The 19,077-nt window shown below is 42.0% G+C and overlaps 1 protein-coding gene across 3 annotated transcripts in view; it reads left to right on the forward strand.

The window, feature by feature from the left end:
- Positions 1-17,679, forward strand: part of LOC139369770 (protein hinderin-like) — a 41,069-nt gene extending 23,390 nt beyond the window's left edge. For all 3 annotated transcript variants that reach the window (XM_071109032.1, XM_071109033.1, XM_071109034.1), the window contains one exon: positions 17,216-17,679. In XM_071109032.1, the coding sequence (XP_070965133.1) occupies positions 17,216-17,441 (226 nt within the window). In that variant the 3' untranslated portion in view covers positions 17,442-17,679. The remainder of the gene's footprint in view (positions 1-17,215) is intronic.
- The last annotated feature ends 1,398 nt before the right edge of the window (positions 17,680-19,077 follow it).

The raw sequence follows: 19,077 nt of genomic DNA on the forward strand, positions 1-19,077 counted from the left end.
TGAAAATAGCTGTGCAGTGACACCCCACCCCATCCAACCTGCCAGAGCTTGAGAGGATCTGCAGAGAAGGAGAAGGATGTGAGAAACTCCCCAAATACAGGTGTGCCAAGCTTGTAGCGTCATACCTACCCAATAAGACTCGAGGCTGTATTCACTGCCAAAGGTGTTTAGAAAATTGCACTGAGTAAATGTTCTGAATACTTACATAAATGTAATATGTCCTTTTTTTAAATTCAAATAATTTGCAAAAATGTCTAAGTTTTTTTTGTCATGGGATAGTGTGTGTAGATTGAGGGGAAACAAAAAATGTCACATCAAGGCTGTAACGCAAAGAAAAAGTGAAGGGGTTTGAATACTTTCCAAATTAACTGTGTGTGTGTGATGGGATGTATAGACATTTTAACGGACAGTGTGGATAGAATAAATTAAATTAATAACATAGGCTCTGTCATGAGTGTCCTGTGAGGATCACAATGGGTCAGATAAGCTTGGCAATGGCTGACAATAACCAGACCCTCTCCCACCCGCAAAGGGGGAGGAGAGAACTGCCGGGTTGACGGCTCACACTCAGTTGTAAATTAAGCCGGAGAGGGCTCTCTCTTGCTTTTTAGTATCAATTTACAGACACTTTTGCCCGCCCAATACTCTTAACGTCCACAAGTGGATAATGGAACAGTAATTATAACATGGGAAATGTGGCTAATGGTCAGTGTTGAGATGTAGAAAACGAATGTCATATTGTTTTTCATTTTGTGATGCTATTAAAAACTGTACCAAATACTGTAACTTGTAAAGGATACCCCCTTTATCTTTCAAGTTTCCATCCAATACAAATTATATGGAAAATTATGAAAGTATCATATCCTTTGCACATTAACTTCTTACGGCTAGGGCACCCATCGACAACATTCCGCTGAAAAGGCAGCGTGCGAAATTCAAAAATATTTTTTCAGAAATATGTAACTTTCACACATTAACAAGTGCAATACACCAAATGAAAAACTTCTTGTTAATCTACCCATCGTGTCCGATTTCAAAAAGGCTTTACAGGGAAAGCACAACATATGTTGTTAGGTCAGAGCGGCGTCACAAAAAGCAGAAATATAGGTAAAATTAATCACTAACCTTTGATCTTCATCAGATGACACTCATAGGACATCATGTTACACAATACATGTGTGTTTTGTTCCATAAAGTGCATATTTATATCCAAAAATCTCATTTTACATTGGCGTGTTACGTTCAGTAATCTTTTGCTTCCAAAACATCCGGTGATTTTGCAGAGAGCCACATCAAATTACAGAAATACTCATAATAAACATTGATAAAAGATAGTGTGTTATTCACAGAATTAAATATATACTTCTCCTTAATGCAACCGCTGTGTCCGATTTAAAAAAAAAATAAAAAATAAAAAAATAACTTGACGGAAAAAGCTAACCATGCAATAATCTGAGTACGGTGCTCAAGCCAAACAGATATCCGCCATGTTGAAGTCAGAAGTAGCATTTATAAATATTCACTTACCTTTGATGATCTTCATCAGATTGCACTCCAAGGAATCCCAGTTCCACAAATGTTTGATTTGTTCGAAAAAGTTCATCTTTATGTCCAAATACCTTCTTGTTGTTAGCTCGTTCAGCCCAGTAATCCAAATTCATGACGTACGAGCAGACAGTCAAAAAGTTCCGTTACAGTCCGTAGAAACATGTCAAACTAAGTATAGAATCAATCTTTAGGATGATTTGAACGTAAAACTTCAATAATGTTCCAACCGGAGAATTCCTTTGTCTTCAGAAATTCAATGGAACTCAAGCTAACTCTCACGTGAACGTGCGTCACAAGCTCGTGGCACTCTGCCAGACCACTGACTCAAAGAGCCCTTATGAGCCCCCCCACCTCACAGTAGAAGCATCAAACAAGGTTCTAAAGACTGTTGACATCTAGTGGAAGCCTTAGAAAGTGCAATTTGACCCCATAGACACTGTTATCGATAGGCCAAGAGTTGAAAAACTACAAACCTCAGATTTCCCACTTCCTGGTTGGATTTTTCTTAGGTTTTCGCCTGCCATATGAGTTATTTTATACTCAGACATCATTCAAACAGTTTTTTAGAAACATCAGTGTTTTCTATCCAAATATACTAATAACATGCATATATTAGCAACTGGGACTGAGTAGCAGGCAGTTAACTCTGGGCACGCATTTCATCCAAACGTGAAAATGCTGCCCCCTATCCCAAACAGGTTAAGTAACCACACCCGAGGGAGGTCAGAGAGCTCCTTTTTTACCAAGAGTGCATAAAGGCTTGGAAGAGGAATCAACCTTTAGACCAGGAAATGTGAGGTGGAGCTACGTGTTTTAAATTGTTGAAACTCTGAACCTCAACACGAGGTGAAGAAATAAACTCACATCAAATTTTATTGGTCACATACACATGGTTAGCAGATGGTAATGCGAGTGTAGTGAAATGCTTGTTTGTTTAGTTACGACAGTGCAGTAATATCTAACATTCATGACTACCTTATACACACAAATGTAAAGAGATGAATACGAATATGTACATACAGTGGCTTGCAAAAGTATTCATCCCCCTTGGCATTTTTCCTATTTTGTTTCCTTACAACCTGGAATTAAAATCTATATTTTTTGGGGGGTGGGGGGGTTGTATCATTTGATTTTCACAACATGCCTACCACTTTGAAAATGCTAAATATTTTTTCTTGTGAAACAAATAAATAAGACAAAGAAATAGAACTTGAGTGTGCATAACTATTCACCCCACCCCCCAAAGTCAATCCTTTGTAGGGCCACCTTTTGCAGCAATTACAGCTGCAAGTCTCTTTGGGTATGTCTCCTTAAGCTTGGCACATCTAGCCACTGGGATTTTTGTCCATTCTTCAAGGCAGAACTGCTCCAGCTCCATCAAGTTTGTTAGGTTCCACTTGTGTACAGCAATCTCTATGTCATACCACAGATTCTCAATTGGCCCGTCAGAAAGTCCAGGACGGGGTCGAGACCCAAGGTCTCGAGCTTAATGACAAGTTTGGAGGGTACTATGATAAATGCTGAGCTGTAGCCAATGAACAGCATTCTTACATAGGTATTCCTCTTGTCCAGATGGGATTGTGTAGTGTGATGGCGATTGTGTCATCTGTGGACCTATTGAGGCGGTAAGTAAATTGGAGTGGGTCTAGGGTATCAGGTAGGGTGGAGGTGATATGGTCCTTGACTAGTCTCTCAAAGCACTTCATGATGACAGTGAGTGCTACGGGGCGATGGTCTTTTAGTTCAGGTACCTTTGCTTTCTTGGGAACAGCAACAGTGGAGGCCCTCTTGAAGCATGTGGGCACAGCAGACTGGGATAGGGATTGATTGAATATGTCCGTAAACACACCAGCCAGCTGGTCTGCGCATGCTCTGAGGACGCGGCTTGGGATGCCGTATGAGCCGGCAGCCTTACGAGGGTTAACATGTTTAAATGTTTTACTCACGTTGGCAATGGTGAAGGAGAGCCCACAGTCTTTGATAGCGGTCCGTGTCAGTGGCACTCCTCAAAGCGAGCAAAGAAGTTGTTTTAATTTGCCTGGGAGAAAGACGTCGATGTCCGCGACGAGGCTGATTTAAAACCTTTTTTTAAATCTGTGTTTTACTCTAGGCCCTGCCACATGCGTCTTGTTTGAGCCGTTGAATTGCGACTCTACTTTTGTCTCTATACTGACGTGTTGCTTATTTGATTGCATTGCGGAGGAAATGGCTACGCTGTTTGTATTCGGTCATGTTCCAGTCTCCTTGCCATGATTGAAAGCGGTGGTTTGCGCTTTGTTTTGTGCGAATGCTGCCATCAATCCACGGTTTCTGGTTAGGGAAGGTTTTAATAGTCACAGTGGGTACAACATCACCGACGCACTTGCTAATGAACTCGCTCACTGAGCCAGCGTCAATGTTGTTGTCTGAGCTTACCCGGACATATCCCAGTCCACTTGATCGAAGCAATCTTGAAGCATGGAATCCGATTGGTCAGTTCAGCTTTGGTTAGATCTGAGCACGGGTATTTCCTGTTTTAGTTTCTGTCTATAGGCTGGAAACAACAAAATGAAGTCGTGGTCAGATTTGCAGAAGGGAGGGCGGGGGAGGGCAGGGCATGTATGCATCGTGGAAGTCAGAGTAGCAATGGTCCAAAATGCTACCAGCTCATGTCGCGCATTCAATATGCTGATAGATTTTAGGAAGCCTCGTTCTCAGATTAGCTGAGAATACCCAGCTACAATAAATACGGCCTTCCTTTAGACCAGAGAGACTTAAGAGCTGCAGCTCATGTCTATTGTGGTCCAAATCCTGAATACCAACACGAGGAGGAAGGAGCGAGAAGCTCATCTCAGACAATCACTGGTACAGCTGATTAGCTGTCTTAAGTCAGATATCGAGAAAAGCGAATCTAAGTGAGACTACTACACTCCTCACCAATGGGAACTGTGGATGTGGCTAGTTATCTTCCAGAGTGAACAACAGTAGAAGACAGGGAAGGGGAGACCCCCTTCCGAAGGAGGGCTGTTCCCACAGCGAAACGACGAATGAAGGCATTTCACACATAAATACATTAATGATTTCTTATTCCAAACGGGTGGTGTTTTGTGTGCAAGGTATATGCTTAACTTTTCTAGCGCAGGCATTCCGCTAGCGACCCATCTCGACAACATCTGGTGAAATTGCAGAGAGCGAAATTCAAGCTACAGAAATATAAATATTTAACATTCATGAAAATACATGTGTTATACATCAAAATAAAGCTTAACTTCTTGTTAATTCAGCCGCTCTGTCAGATTTCAAAAAGGCTTTACGGTGAAAGCACACCATGAGATTATCAGAGGACAGCGCCCCGCTTACAAAACCATAAAAACATTTTTCAACCAGGCAGGTGCGACACGAAAGTCAGAAATAGCAATATAATAAATACCTTACCTTTTGAAGATCTGTTGTTGTCACTCCAAAAGGTCCCAGTTACATCACAAATGGTCCTTTTGTTCGATTAAAGTCCTTCTTAATAGTCATAAAAACTCAGTTTAGCTGGCACGCTTCAGTCAATAATCGACCGATTTCCCTCCTTCAAAATGAATCCCAAACATTACCAATAAACTTATCCAAACAAGTCAAACAACGTTTATAATCAAACCTTAGGTACCCTAATACGTAAATAAATGATCAAATTTAAGACTGAGAATAGTATGTTCATTACCGGAGATAAATAACAAAGAACGCACTTTCCTCCACGCGCATGGAAACACTACAGACAAAATGGGAGCCACTTAGAAAAACTACAACTTCTAAATAATATTTTTTAAAAACTGCCTGAAACTCTTTCTAAAGACTGTTGACATCTAGTGGGAGCCCTAGAAACTGCAATCTGGGAGGTTTTTGCCTTATAATAAAATTGACAGCCATTGAAAACAGTGATAGGCTGAACATTTTTTGGGGGGGATGGTTTGTCCTCGGGGTTTCGCCTGTCATAATAGTTATGTTATACTCACAGACATTATTTTAACAGTTTTAGAAACTTTAGTGTTTTCTATCCAAATCTACCAATTATATGCATATCCTAGGCCTGAGTAACAGGCAGTTTACTTTGGGCACACTTTTCATCCGTACGTCAAAATACTGCCCCCAAGCCCAAAGAGGTTACTGTGATGACAGTCCTAGAATGTATCCATGACAAGTGTCCTTTTCTCTCTCTCTCTCCTCCCCTATGTTGTAGTCATATCTTGTCAGTCCACTAGGGATCTTTTTTCTCGTTAGTGTGTGTATATTCTGTGTTGGCTAGTAAATCAATTATTAAACCAATTTGTATAGTACTGAAAAATGTGCAAGGCTGAGGTTTCTTCAGATCCAGGAAGGTTACGATCGTTCAGAATGAGTATTTGATAAGAGGTAATGATTAATATGTTGACTGTTTATCAATGTTCTTGGTAAAGACCTTTCTAGAATTTAATTTGGGAGATTAGAGAGTTACAAACAACTTCTTCCGTGGTGCCCCAAATCCTAGTGAGTTAATTGTTACATTATTAATTTAATCGGGTAACAATTAAACAGTTCAGGGATGCAAACTAGTCAAAATAGGTGACCTACGTTATCCGTGTAGATCTAATGAGAAAAGTTTAGGCGGGGTGGGCTTTGGATCAACACTGGCTGTAAGCGAACGAGTGATGCTCGTTTGGAGCAATACTGGCTGAATCCAAGGCACAGTCAGTCGTTCATGTAACAACAGAATGCAGCATGTGACTGAAGAGAGACGAGACAACCAATTTGCGAGTTACAGCATCAATGCACGTTCTGGAAAGACAGCGAGTGCAAAAGCAGTTTGCCAGTTACAGCAGCGCATCCCCTGAACGATAACAAAGAGGTAGGTGAGAAGCCTGACCATGGAGAAGGTGATGAAGCGTACTTCATGAGCTGGAACCAAAAAACAACTGTCATTTGGAAAGTTTGAAGTGAGGGAGAAAGTGTGGTGGAACAAGTATTGTTAACATTAAGTATCTTGCTCGCTGGGTCTAATTCTCCATTATCTAGCCAGAGAAATATTGAGCAACATTAGCCAACTTAATTGATCAAATAATTGTGTTTCTGGTGTGAAAATTAGCTGGCTAATAAAGGAAAACAAATTAAAAATGCTAGCTAACGTTATATCATCAGATGAGCTAATGTTAGAAACCTAATGTTAGTTTCTTACTGGACCCTGGCAATCTGTGTGAAATGTTAGTAGTTAGTTCGATAGCTAGTGAACTAGTTGTCTGTGAACTAATGTTTTCCCTCCACAGTATGTGGTAAAAGGTGAAAATGAGGCGTTGCTTGTTAAACAAGTGAATTCGGGGATCAAGTGTAGCTTGGCCTGGCTTAAGCTGGATGCCACTATAGAGGTGAAAGGAACGCCACACACTTTCTCAATACACACAGTGGGTAAAAAGGGGTATGCCAGGTGCGCTCTCTGCCTGAAAGAGAGAAATTATTCCAACAAATGGTATCATACTCTGCTTGCACATTGTAGAACAGATGCCCACAGGCAGAAAGTGTCCAATGTAACAATGTGCAGTGTAGCCCAAAGATATTGCTTTTGTTGTGTTGAACTTGACAGTAACACTTGTGAGTGAGGGGGATTATAATTATTATTTTTTAGCTCTGTTAACCTCTCTAAACATCAGAATGCACTCCCAGGAATCTCAGTTCCAACATAAATGTTTGATTTGTTCGATAATGTCCATCATTTATGTCCAAATAGCCTCTTTTGTTAGGGCGTTTGGTAAACAAATCCAAACGCGCGTTCAGGTCCAGCCGAACGTTTGGACGAAAAGTTCAAAAAGTTATATTACAGGTCGTAGAAACATGCCAAACTAAGTATAAATTCAATCTTTAGGATGTTTTTAACATAAATCTTCAATCATGTTCCAACTGGAGAATTCCATTGTCTGTACATAAGCAATGGAACGAGAGCTAACTCTCTCGTGACTTTGCGTCAAAGCCCAAGGCACTCTGCCAGACCACTGACTCAAACAGCTCTCATGAGCCCCTCCTTTATAGTAGAATCCTCAAACAAGTTTCTAAAGACCGTTGACATCTAATGGAAGCCTTAGGAAGTGCAACATAACCAATATCCCACTGTATCTACAATAGGGTCTGAGTTTAAAAAAAACTACAAGCCTCAGATTTCCCACTTCCTGGTTGGATTTTTCTCAGGTTGGATTTCTCTCAGGTTTTTGCCTGCCATATGAGTTCTGTTATATTCACAGACATCATGCAAACAGTTTTAGAAACTTCAGAGTGTTTTCTATCCAATACTATTAATAATATGCATATATTAGCATCTAGGACAGAGTAGCAGGCAGTTTACTCTGGGCACCTTATTCATCAAAGCTGCTCAATACTGCCCCCATGTCACCAAGAAGTTAACGTTATATTTGCACACATAGCCTTGTGCCCTTGATCGATGTCTACTATAGCGGCCACTGTAATAGAGCAAAACTGCCTGTTTCATTTTATTTCTACATGTTTTTTACACGGACACAGTGTTCATCAGGAAGTGTATAGGGGATGTTGTTCCCACAGGGTCTTTTAAAACCTACCCAAACCAGAATCCATGGATAGATGGTAGCATACGCACAAAATGCACATTTCAACGGCTCCGACACGAGACATATGTGGCAGGGTCTACAGACAATCACAGACTACAATGAGGAAAACCAGCCACATCGCTGACACCGACGTCTTGCTCCCAGACAAGCTAAATACCTTCACCAGTTTTGATGATGACACAGTGCCACCGACGCGTCCTGCTCCCAGGACTGTGTGCCGGCGTTCTCCGTGGCCGGCGTGAGTAAGACATTTAAGTGTGTTAACCTTTGCAAGGCTGCCAGACCAGACGGCATCCCTAGCTGCGTCCTCAGAGTATGTGCTGGCCAACTGGCTGAAGTGTTTATGGAGACACTTGCTTCAAGATGTCCACCATTGTTCCTGTACCCAAGAAAGCAAAGGTAACTGAACTAAATGACTATTGCCCCGTGGCACTCACTTTTGTCATCATGAAGTGCTTTGAGAGGCTAGTTAAGGATCATATCACCTCCGCCTTACGTGATACCCTAGACCACATATGTCAGAGTCAAGGCCCGCGGGCCACATCCGGCCCGCAAGAAGGTTTTTTACGGCCCCTGGGATGATCTTGATTTATTATTAGAACCGGCCCGCAGCAAGCCGGCAGCCCGCAGATCTTTTACACGCACCAATACTACATTTCCCACAATGCAAAGGTGACGCACCGAGCAGTAGGCTGCTTCATTTCAATATTTATTGGCACAGCAGTCGTCAGCATCACAGTAAAATTAACTTTCAGATACCCATCAAAAATGGCAAAACGGAAGGTGGATACTGAGAACCGGGGGTTTCAAACAAGGTGGGAGTCGGAGTATATGTTCACGAAGGTAGCTGGAAAACCTGTGTGTCTTCTGTGTGGAGAAAGTGTGGCGGTACTGAAAGAGTATAATCTGAGACGACATTATGAAACGAAACACGCGGACACACACGCGGACGCAACTGTCAAGGCCAGTTTTATTTTGGCAGAAGAGATCGCTAAATCAGCCCGGCCATTTACGGAGGGGGATTTCATCAAAAACTGCATGATTAAAGTTTGTGACGAAGTTTGCCCAGAAAAAAGGCAACTCTTTTTAAATGTGAGTCTGAGCAGAAACACCATTGCCGAGAGAGTAGACCAGTTGTCCATCAATCTAAAAGAGCAGCTTGTGAAAAAGGGAAAAGATTTTATTGCATATTCCTTGGCTGTGGATGAGAGCACCGACATTTCTGACATTGCCCAGTTGTCAATTTTCATCCGCGGAGTGGACTCCAACCTAAGCGTGACAGAGGAGTTTTTGGCTTTACGTCCTATGCATGGCACAACTACGGGGCATGATTTGTATGAAGAGGTGTCAAGATGTGTAAATGAGATGGAGCTGCCTTGGGAAAAACTCGTGGGTTTGACAACCGACGGAGCACCTGCGATGTGTGGACACAGGAGCGGACTGGTGGCGAAGATACGGGAAAAGATGCAAGAGGAAAACGCGACAGGTGAGCTGACAGCTTATCATTGTATCATACACCAGGAAGCGTTGTGCGGTAAAGCCTTGAAAATGGAGCATGTAATGAGCATCATCACGCGCACAGTTAACTTTATCAGAGCCAAAGGTTTGAATCACCGCCAGTTCAAGGCATTTCTGACGGAGTTAGAAACGGAGCATGGTGATTTGCCTTATCACACAGAGGTGCGATGGCTAAGCCAGGGAAAGGTGCTTCAAAGATGTTTCGAGCTTCGTGAGGAGATTTGTCTGTTCTTGGACAGCAAAGGGAAAGACACAACACAACTCCGAGACGAAATGTTTCTGTGTGAAATGGCTTTTCTGTGTGACATTACGAGTCATCTGAATGCAATAAACTTGCAGCTGCAGGGTCGGGATCGTGTCATCTCTGATATGTACAGTACAGTGAAGGCATTTAAAACCAAACTGACTTTGTGGGAGACGCAGATGCGGAAAGAAAATTTGAGCCACTTTCCCAGCTGCCAGACCATGAAAGAGAAGCTCTCTACCAGTGCGTTCCCGAGCACACAGTTGGCTGATAAAATAGGTATGCTTGCCGCTGACTTTCGACGCCGATTTGCTGACTTTGAAGCACAAAAAAGCAGGTTGGAACTGCTCGGTAACCCATTTGCTGTTGACGTGGAAAGCTCACCACCAAACCTCCAAATGGAGTTGATTGACCTCCAATGCAATGATGCACTGAGGGCAAAATATGCGGCAGTGGGTGCTGCGGAGTTCGCCCGTTTCCTCCCCGGCACAATGCCCCAGCTGCGCATCCAGGCTGCTCAAACGTTGTCTATGTTTGGCAGCACATACCTGTGTGAACAACTGTTTTCTTTGATGAACCTGAACAAAACATCACACAGAAGTCGACTTACTGCTGAACACCTCCACTCAATTCTGAGGATTTCTTCAGCTCAGAGCCTTACCCCGAACATTGATGAACTTGTGGAAAAGATGGGACACCACCAAGTATCACCCTCAACCTCAAACAAGTGAACATTACTGTGCAATCACATATTTAGAGTTTTTACTCAGTTCAAGTTTAAAAGTTAAAATTTAATATTTGTTTTCACTGCATGTTACTTCTCCTTAAACAAAGTGTTGTTTTTGATTAATAGATTTTTGCACTTTATTTTTTTGTATTTCAATCCAATTATATTTTAAAAATATTTCAGTTGAGTGGATGATAGAAAATTGCTATTATTGTTTTTTCTTTGAAGTAAATTTAGCCCACTTTTGCTAAAATAGAAAATATAGTCTACTGATGGTGCCTTGAATACCGGTTTCTTTCATTTAATGTTCATGTTATGGGGATATTTATATAAAGGAAATTTGTCTTTTGTGTCTGTTGAAAATTAAAGATTACTGACAGAGCCATAAGAAAATATTGCTTTATTTATCTGATCATATTGTAATATATTTGTTAGGTTTTCAGTAGGTTCAATTAGGTTCACTAGACTATATGCGTCATTTAAAAATTTTTCAATGAACATTCGAACAGTCCGGCCCTCGTCTTGTAGCTGATTTTTTTATTTGGCCCTCCGTCCATTTGACTTTGACACCCCTGCCCTAGACCCACTTCATTTTTCTTACTGCCCCAATAGATCCATAGACGATACAATTACACTGCCCTATCCCATCCGGACAAGAGGAATACTTACATCAGAATGGTGTTCATTGACTATAGCTCAGCCTTCAACACCATAGTACCCTCCAAGGTCATTATTAAGATCTGGGCCTGAACCCCGCCCTGTGCAACGGGGTCCTGGAATTCCTGACCCAGGTGGTAAAGGTTGGAAACAACACCTCCGCTTTGCTGATCCTCAACATGGGGGCCTCACAAAGGTGCGTGTTCAGCCCCCTCCTGTACTCCCTGTTCACCCATGACTGTGTGCCACGCACGCCTCCAACGCAATCAAGTTTGCAGACGACACAACCATAGTAGGCATGTTTACCAACACTCACAAGACAGCCTACGGAGAGGGGGTGAGGGCCCTGGCAAAGTGCTGCTAGGAAAATAACCTCTCCCTCAACGTCCACAAAACGAAGGAGCTGATCGTGGACTTTGGGAAATGGCAGAGGGAGCACGCTCCTATCCACATCGACGGGACCGCAGAAGAGAAGGTGGAAAGCTTCTAGTTCCTCGGCGTACACTTCACTGACGATCTGAAATGGTCCACCCACACAGACAGTGTGGTGAAGGTGCAACAGCGCCTCTTCAACCTCAGGAGGCAGACAAAAAGTTGGTTTCGGCCATAAGACCCTCCAGAAACTTTTACAGATGCACAATTGAGAGCATCCTGTTCGGCTGTATCACCGCATGGTATGTCAATTGCACCGACTGCAACCGCAGGGCTCTCCAGAGGGTGGTACAGTCTGCCCAGCGAATCACTGGGGGAGCACTACCTGCCCTCCAGGACACCTTTAGCACCCAATGTCACAGGAAGGCCAAAAAGATCATTTAAAGATATCAACCACCTGAGCCACGGCCTGTTCACCCCTGCTATCATCCAGAAGGCGAGGTCAGTACAGGTGCATCAAAGCTGGGCCCGAGAGACTGAAAAACAGCTTCTATCTCAAGGCTATCAGACTGAATTTCTGAATCACTCTTGTAATGTCGTCAGTAGGCTACAGTAACCTATGCTTCAGAGGGGAGGGGCAGGTAGCCTACATACATGCACACCCACCTGGCAAAGATTTCCAGCTGGCAGGCAGAAGCCGGAATACGTTTCTGTGTGACAGTGAGGGCTTTGCATAGGCGTTTTGTTGCAACATTTTTTTTTTGTGGGACTGGGAAAAAATGCCCAAAACGTAATTAACCAGTTCCCGTGCTTTTAAAATAATGGTTCTGTTCTGGGTCAGCATAGATCACTTTAGTTTCTGATTCAGGTTATCGATTGTTCCCTGAACCGGTTCCAACCCCTGATTGTAACATACAGTGGTGAGAATTCTATTGTCCCTGTCATGAGCCCAGGCTTTTGCCATAGATGGTAGAGTTCTTGTATCTGGACCACACAAGCTATAGATTGCATTCTGCTAAGGCACTTAGCACATTGGTGACCGTTTTGATGCACCTATGGGGGGGCACACAAAATGCTCTTCGAGAGAAGGGGAAATACTGAAGCATGTATTGATAACAGTTCTAGTTTAGAGGCCCAAGCGTTTGTCGTAGATGGTACTGCTCTCTTTTCTGGACTGTAAGATTGTGCCCTCCATGGCACTTGATGTACATTGATTGGTAGGCTACACTATATTTAGATACTTCCAATACGGCCTGAGACACTTGTAGAAAAATTTAGACTGCCTGAGAAACCTTTGCTATTTGTCGCCGTTCTCAAATTGTTAAGCACTATTTGTGGTGATCTTGTTTAAATGTATTTGCACGAAACATGCATTATGGAAAATATCTCACACTCAGTCATAGTTAGTAGAATAATGAATGGATTGGCAAGATTTTGCCACTGTCAACTTTTAGAAAGTTAGTAGGAAAGTTAATAATCTAAACCACCAAAATATACTCGCATTCACTGAACTTTTAGTGTTTAAAACTCAAACATTTATTTCCCAACTCCTTTTTCTATAATCTTACAGGCTCTTTATCATTCTCCATACTTTATATTCCAACACATCCAACATGATGCATATTAACCAACTCAGTGGCCCTGTGGTTAGTGTCCGCCCCCGAGATTGGAAGGTTGTGAGTTCCATCCCTGGCCAAGTCATACCAAAGACTGTAAAAATGAGACCTGGTGCATCTCCGCTTGGCACTTAACATTGAGGAGCTAGATTGGGGGTAAGGCCCTCCGGTCTGTCCTGTCTCCGGGATGTACTTGTACATCAAGCTGTACACCATGGTATTGGGCAGCTCCATATGGCAAACTCTGGTTATCTTATTGCAGCGCGCACTCACTGTACAACTGTTTTTAGAGAAGATTGTATTGCAAGGTTTGCCGTATGTGTTGGCTAATATGTATATGCAGCTGTCATACACATCTGACACACATGACACACTCTACATGCTTTTATTTGGGTTTCTATGCAAATTATATGATTGAATGTTTCTTTAAACCTGCTGCTAGTTACTTGAAATGAGAGATCCATGCCAAAACATGATTCAAAATTTAAATTTGAGAGAGTGCGAATGAAACACTAGCTTCTTGAGCAGGCACATTGATGTTTACATTATTAGCTGGTTATGCTAGTCAACTGTGACGTTGGCTAGCTTTCAATACATTGGCTAAATGGTCAGGCGATTTACCTCTTCATATGATAGACTATTCGTATTGCATTCTACATTTTAAGTGCACTCACAGATATTTATCTTATTTCAGTCTTTCAGAGCTAGCGTTAGTTCCTCTTAATAAACTGACAGCGGATCTGAGGCTGTGTTTACATCATAGATAGAAGCATACAGCGTTGAATAACTAATTTTTCAGAAAAGATTTGCAAGAATTTAAGCTGCCACCAGATTTTACAATAATCTGAAGAATTTTTCATTGCCGTATACAGAAAATCAGCTCCTCGATGTAGATCGATCATCTTGACTGTTTTCGGCGTCGGCCCACCACCTATAATGACTGAACTTAGAAGGGTCCTAATGAAATGCTTTCAGAGGTTTGCTCTTAACAGCGACAAACGTGATCATTGTGATCAATTTGTCTTATTATTATGAGCTTCTAGCATGTTAACGTTTCAGTCAGACGATGTAACGTTATACTCTCAACATTAGACTTTTTATATAAAGTTTGAACTTTTAACTGACCTAAGCCAGTCACTGTCTCCAAAAGACACCCAAGATTGTCTTACACTTTTTAGACTCTGCTCAAAAACCCACAGATGTCTTTCTTGGATAATTTATTGAAACAAACTAAATGGGAACAGCATTCAGTTTTGGCCTCCTAAACCACTCTCCAACCAGCATAGTAGCCAAGAGTTGATTTTGTAGTCAATATTCACTGGATTTAGGAGTTCCCTTTGTTCAGAAGCAGAAGGTCGTTTGGACAAGCTTATAGTAGCCAAGAGTTACCTCAAAACCCTGGTCAGAACTTCTTCTTTAATGAGGAAATGTGGAGTAAAAACACCCTCTCCTCTCTTTTCCCTTCCAACAGACAGACCGTAATCAGCCCCTCTTGCCTGCTCTGCTCTCACCTGCCCTTTAATCCAGACAATGCCAAACCCCAGCGACGCAGGGCTGCTTAGGCTAACAAGCACCGGCGAATGCTAGCTTATGTATGGACAGAAATATTTTATCGTAGTCTGCTGTCCGAGATCAGCTTCCTGCATTATTCAGACACCCAATCTGATTTTGTGTGTGTGGAGGGAATCAAAGAAGCATGTCATTTTAAGGGTTTTTGTTTTGCGGGGAGGTTGGCGAGTGTCGTCCTGGCCCTTTGTAGACTGTTTGCAGATGTTATGAGAGTGAGGGGTAAGCCCTACCATACCCATGCATCCCCCCTTAATGTATGCCTGCCACCAACCACGGCAACTCAGGAATTCCACACTAACATTGGATGAGTACCACGGTATAGCAAAATCTGACACAAACTGTACTGTGGTCCTTACCCTAATGGTAAACCACCTCTTTTCATTCAGCAGCAAACCCCAACAACTATTAACATTTAACCAATTTAATCTTAGTTGAAAATTGCAAAATAGGGCCGGGTTAAACATGAAACGAGAAGTTAATCCCTGGCCTCCTGCGCTAGTTAGTAATGAGAGTTCCATTGCATCCTCCTGCCTCCCTCTTTCCCTCCCCCTCCTCACCTTGCCCGCCTGCTATTGATTGGCTGGGAATTGACATGTGCAATGTACACGCCTGCCATTTTATAGGATTTTTATAATGCTGTTTGGACTGCAAATGAAAGTGGGCGCTAGGGCGAGACGGACATCTTTAATGAGAGAAGAGCGGAACAACCTGAGGAAGTTGTGAGAAAGGGGAGGGAGCAAAGAGTGGATAGACTAACTGCAGATCTTGGAGAGTAGAACCCAGGAATGTATAGGCTCGATATGTCTGGAGAATGTTGTGACGAGTCTGATATGGAGGGTAGCAACTTTGAGTAGCATGTTTTTCTAATGTGAAATGTATTAATTTATTTCTGTGTGACTTATCTGTGTGAGCATGTAGTCAAGCAGATTCATAAAGAGCCCCCTTGAGAGATATTAATACCTGCAGGCCATTTGCAACTGAACCTTGCGTAAAACAACGAAGGCCTTTGGTATACATGGCCCCTCCAAACCATTAGCATTCTCCCCACCCGGCCTGTTCTCTATCCATCTCCCTCTCTCACTTCCCCCTCACAACCTTTGAATTCCCCCTTTCCCAAACTGTACCCCCACCCCATCACCCCCTGTACCTTGTTATAGATTGTGACCGCCGGTAAGTGATGCATTATTCATTACGGAAATGTCGTCCGTTGATGGATGGCTGTTTGAGAGGCCTGTCCGTTAAATAAATCCACAAATGAAAATGCAAATTCTCACATTTCAAGAGGGAGCCCTGCCAAAGTTTCACCCTGACACTCCCTCCCTGCACTCTGTATTTCTCTCACTCACTCTCACACATTCTCTCACACACTGTCACTCTTCTCCCCACTAACTGCTATTGACAGTCAAAAGGAGACCAAATGAAGAAGACGGATTTACTTAAGCTTCAATCTTGTTTTTCCCCCCAGCGGGTGTTATCCCCTATAGGTGTCCCCTTTTTTTGTTTTCCCACACACACACTTTTGTACAGATTAATTCAAAGTCCATAGATTTTAAGAAATGGATGGAAAACTACAATGATCGTTCTTTCTTAAGCAGCATCGATTTGCATCTGCGCGCTTCCAAGGTTTTGAGAGCCAATGGTTGGCTTACGGCTCTCGTTGGCATGTGCGTGGGTGGTAAGCGATGCTGGCTGCTGATACCCATCTGAGTCTTTTTCTGTTTAACAAAATATTTATAGTGATATAGTTTCTGTGTTTTAACTTTGTTGCTTTAAAACGATCAGCGAATAATGTTAGAAACATCGATGGAGCGTGCTTTAAGAATTTATGTTTTGTATCTGGAATGCACTCGTCCAACTGTGTGTACACACTGAATAATTTATCAAGCAGCCAGACTGAAGGATTGAATCTCTATTAGCTTAATCTCTCGCTTTGGTTTATTTATTTCTTCCCTCATTCTTATTCTGGAAGAGAAGGCCCCTGTGCGCTCTCGATCTCTTTCTGTAGCACCTGTAACATCTCATGCCCTTCTGCTTGTCCACCCCAGGGCTTTATACATTTTACACTGGTTGTGTTACGCTTCAATGGACACTACAGAACAAAAACATTGAGTTAACAATTCATCCGTACATGGATATCCTTTCATATCTTCTGTTGAACAAATACGAGGTGCACTACACATTTGCACAACAAGCTTTGTGCCACAGTTATGCTTTGGCCTCGTGCCTTGTCTAGTTCCTGTTAAGCAATAGGATGGCACGAGTGCTGGAGAGATTCAAGAAAGGACAATATTACATAGGTAATATTGCGATTATGTTAGCAAGTAGACGTATCGTGCAGTTATCAAATGGGTTTTCATTCATTGACTCCTCTTCATCTGTGTTTTTGCTCTAGGCTGGATTCTTCATTGATTGAGTTGTTGGAGGTCTTCAGTCCCATCTCTCTGCCCGAGCGAAACAGCCCCTCCGCCTATCGAGGCAACCCTACCCGATGCCAGCCCCCCCTCAGTGTCCCCAAACCAGCCCGCCAAGCTCTCCTCTCCCACCCTGGCCCTTACCAGACCCCCCAACAGGACCTGGAGGAGAGCCAGATACTGGAAGAGATTTTCTTCATCTGCTGATTCGGGGGTCCGGGGGTAGTTACCCTGAGGGGCAAAAAATTACAATTCTTAATGATTTACTTGATATTTCCCATTGGCTCCTAAATTGAGGTCAGTGCCTTCTGTTTGTTTTGGTTTGAAATGTCCAAATAAGACAATCATGATTTAGGTAATTGTATGATTGTATTTTATAATGCAATTGTTTTTATATTGATTGTTTTTTTTATATTAAATGTAAATAAATGTAAAGAATTTTGTGTAGTGGTCTCCACATTTTGTGACATGGTCACCAACAATGTAGCTAAATGCACTTTAATTCTTCTCATATGTGGATTTCTTATCACTTCAATGTAAATGGTACAATTCTTGTGAATCTTCTTAGTTCGTGACCACCTTGGTCACATTATCTCAGAACTGAAGGATTACAAGAACTGGGTCATATTCATTAGGGCAAATTATTTTTAATATGAAATGCAATACATTTTCTAACGTTTGCTGCCTAATGAATACGACCCTGGTCGAGGCGCTGTTAGAATATGCAGTAAGTTTGAGTCACAACACGGGTGTATTCTAGACTGTGCTTTATTATTGGGCTAAGCTGAGACGCATCATTCATTAAAATTACAAAATAGTCCAGGGATCAGAGAATGGTGCAGTCTTGAGAGACGAGGGCGGGAGCCTAAAGCGCACTAACCAATGAGAAGCCTACCTCATCAGACAAGGTAAAGCGCTACACGCAACATTCAATTCCCCATCCCCTTCGTGTGCTGAAGTCTTCAGAATACTTTTGAATCCATTGAAGAAGTAAAATGTAGGAATAAACCCATGATAACAGCATTGAAGGTAGACCACATGATCGGAAATTGAGTAACTGAATATTTGATGAAATAGTGCAGTTTTTGATAGGTATTTTACCCTTGAAAGAACTGAACACTTGTACAACATCAGAGCTCTATAGGATGTTACAAAAAACATGATAATTGAGACAAAAGAAACAACATTTCTCTGATTAATACAGAACTCTTAACACTTCAGAATAAGGGACACATTGTATGTGGGATTTCTAAGCAGTAATTATCACTAATCAGCTAATTATGGTTTCAAGTCCTACATTAGCAGCAATGTTTAGCAAGAGAGGAAATTCCTCTCATGGATAGACATATTTTAGCAACCTTGTCCTAAGGAGAAATGGTAAATATTAACCTAATGTTTATCCCATGTTTCCAAGAGCTTAGATGGTCAACAACAGAGCAGTTATGAAACAGAATGACAAAACAGTGAAGGTGCATTCAAATTGTTGAACACAATCACAGCTAACAAGGTTTTTATTTTATTCTGGAAAGGTTTCATTTGTATTTTAATTTTGAAACATGAAATGACCATGTCATTGTCATTGCAACCTATACGCTGCCACATTTAGCTGAATTTGAAATTTGTATGTAGAAGTTCACAAAAAATACTGCAATTTGAATGCACTTTGTAGCTTTAATCATCTAGATAGATTGAACAGTTGAGGTGCATTTAAATATTAAGAGCGGGGAGGTGAAATGTAAAACAGTTCAGAAAACAGCAGCATCACGCTTTAAAAGAACCGTAGAGCTCTGATATTGAATAAAACAATCACAAACGGAAAAAAGAACAACAGATAAACCTCTGC

Source organism: Oncorhynchus clarkii, chromosome 17 (genome assembly GCF_045791955.1).
Source record: "Oncorhynchus clarkii lewisi isolate Uvic-CL-2024 chromosome 17, UVic_Ocla_1.0, whole genome shotgun sequence".
In the NCBI taxonomy this organism is placed as follows: domain Eukaryota; kingdom Metazoa; phylum Chordata; class Actinopteri; order Salmoniformes; family Salmonidae; genus Oncorhynchus; species Oncorhynchus clarkii.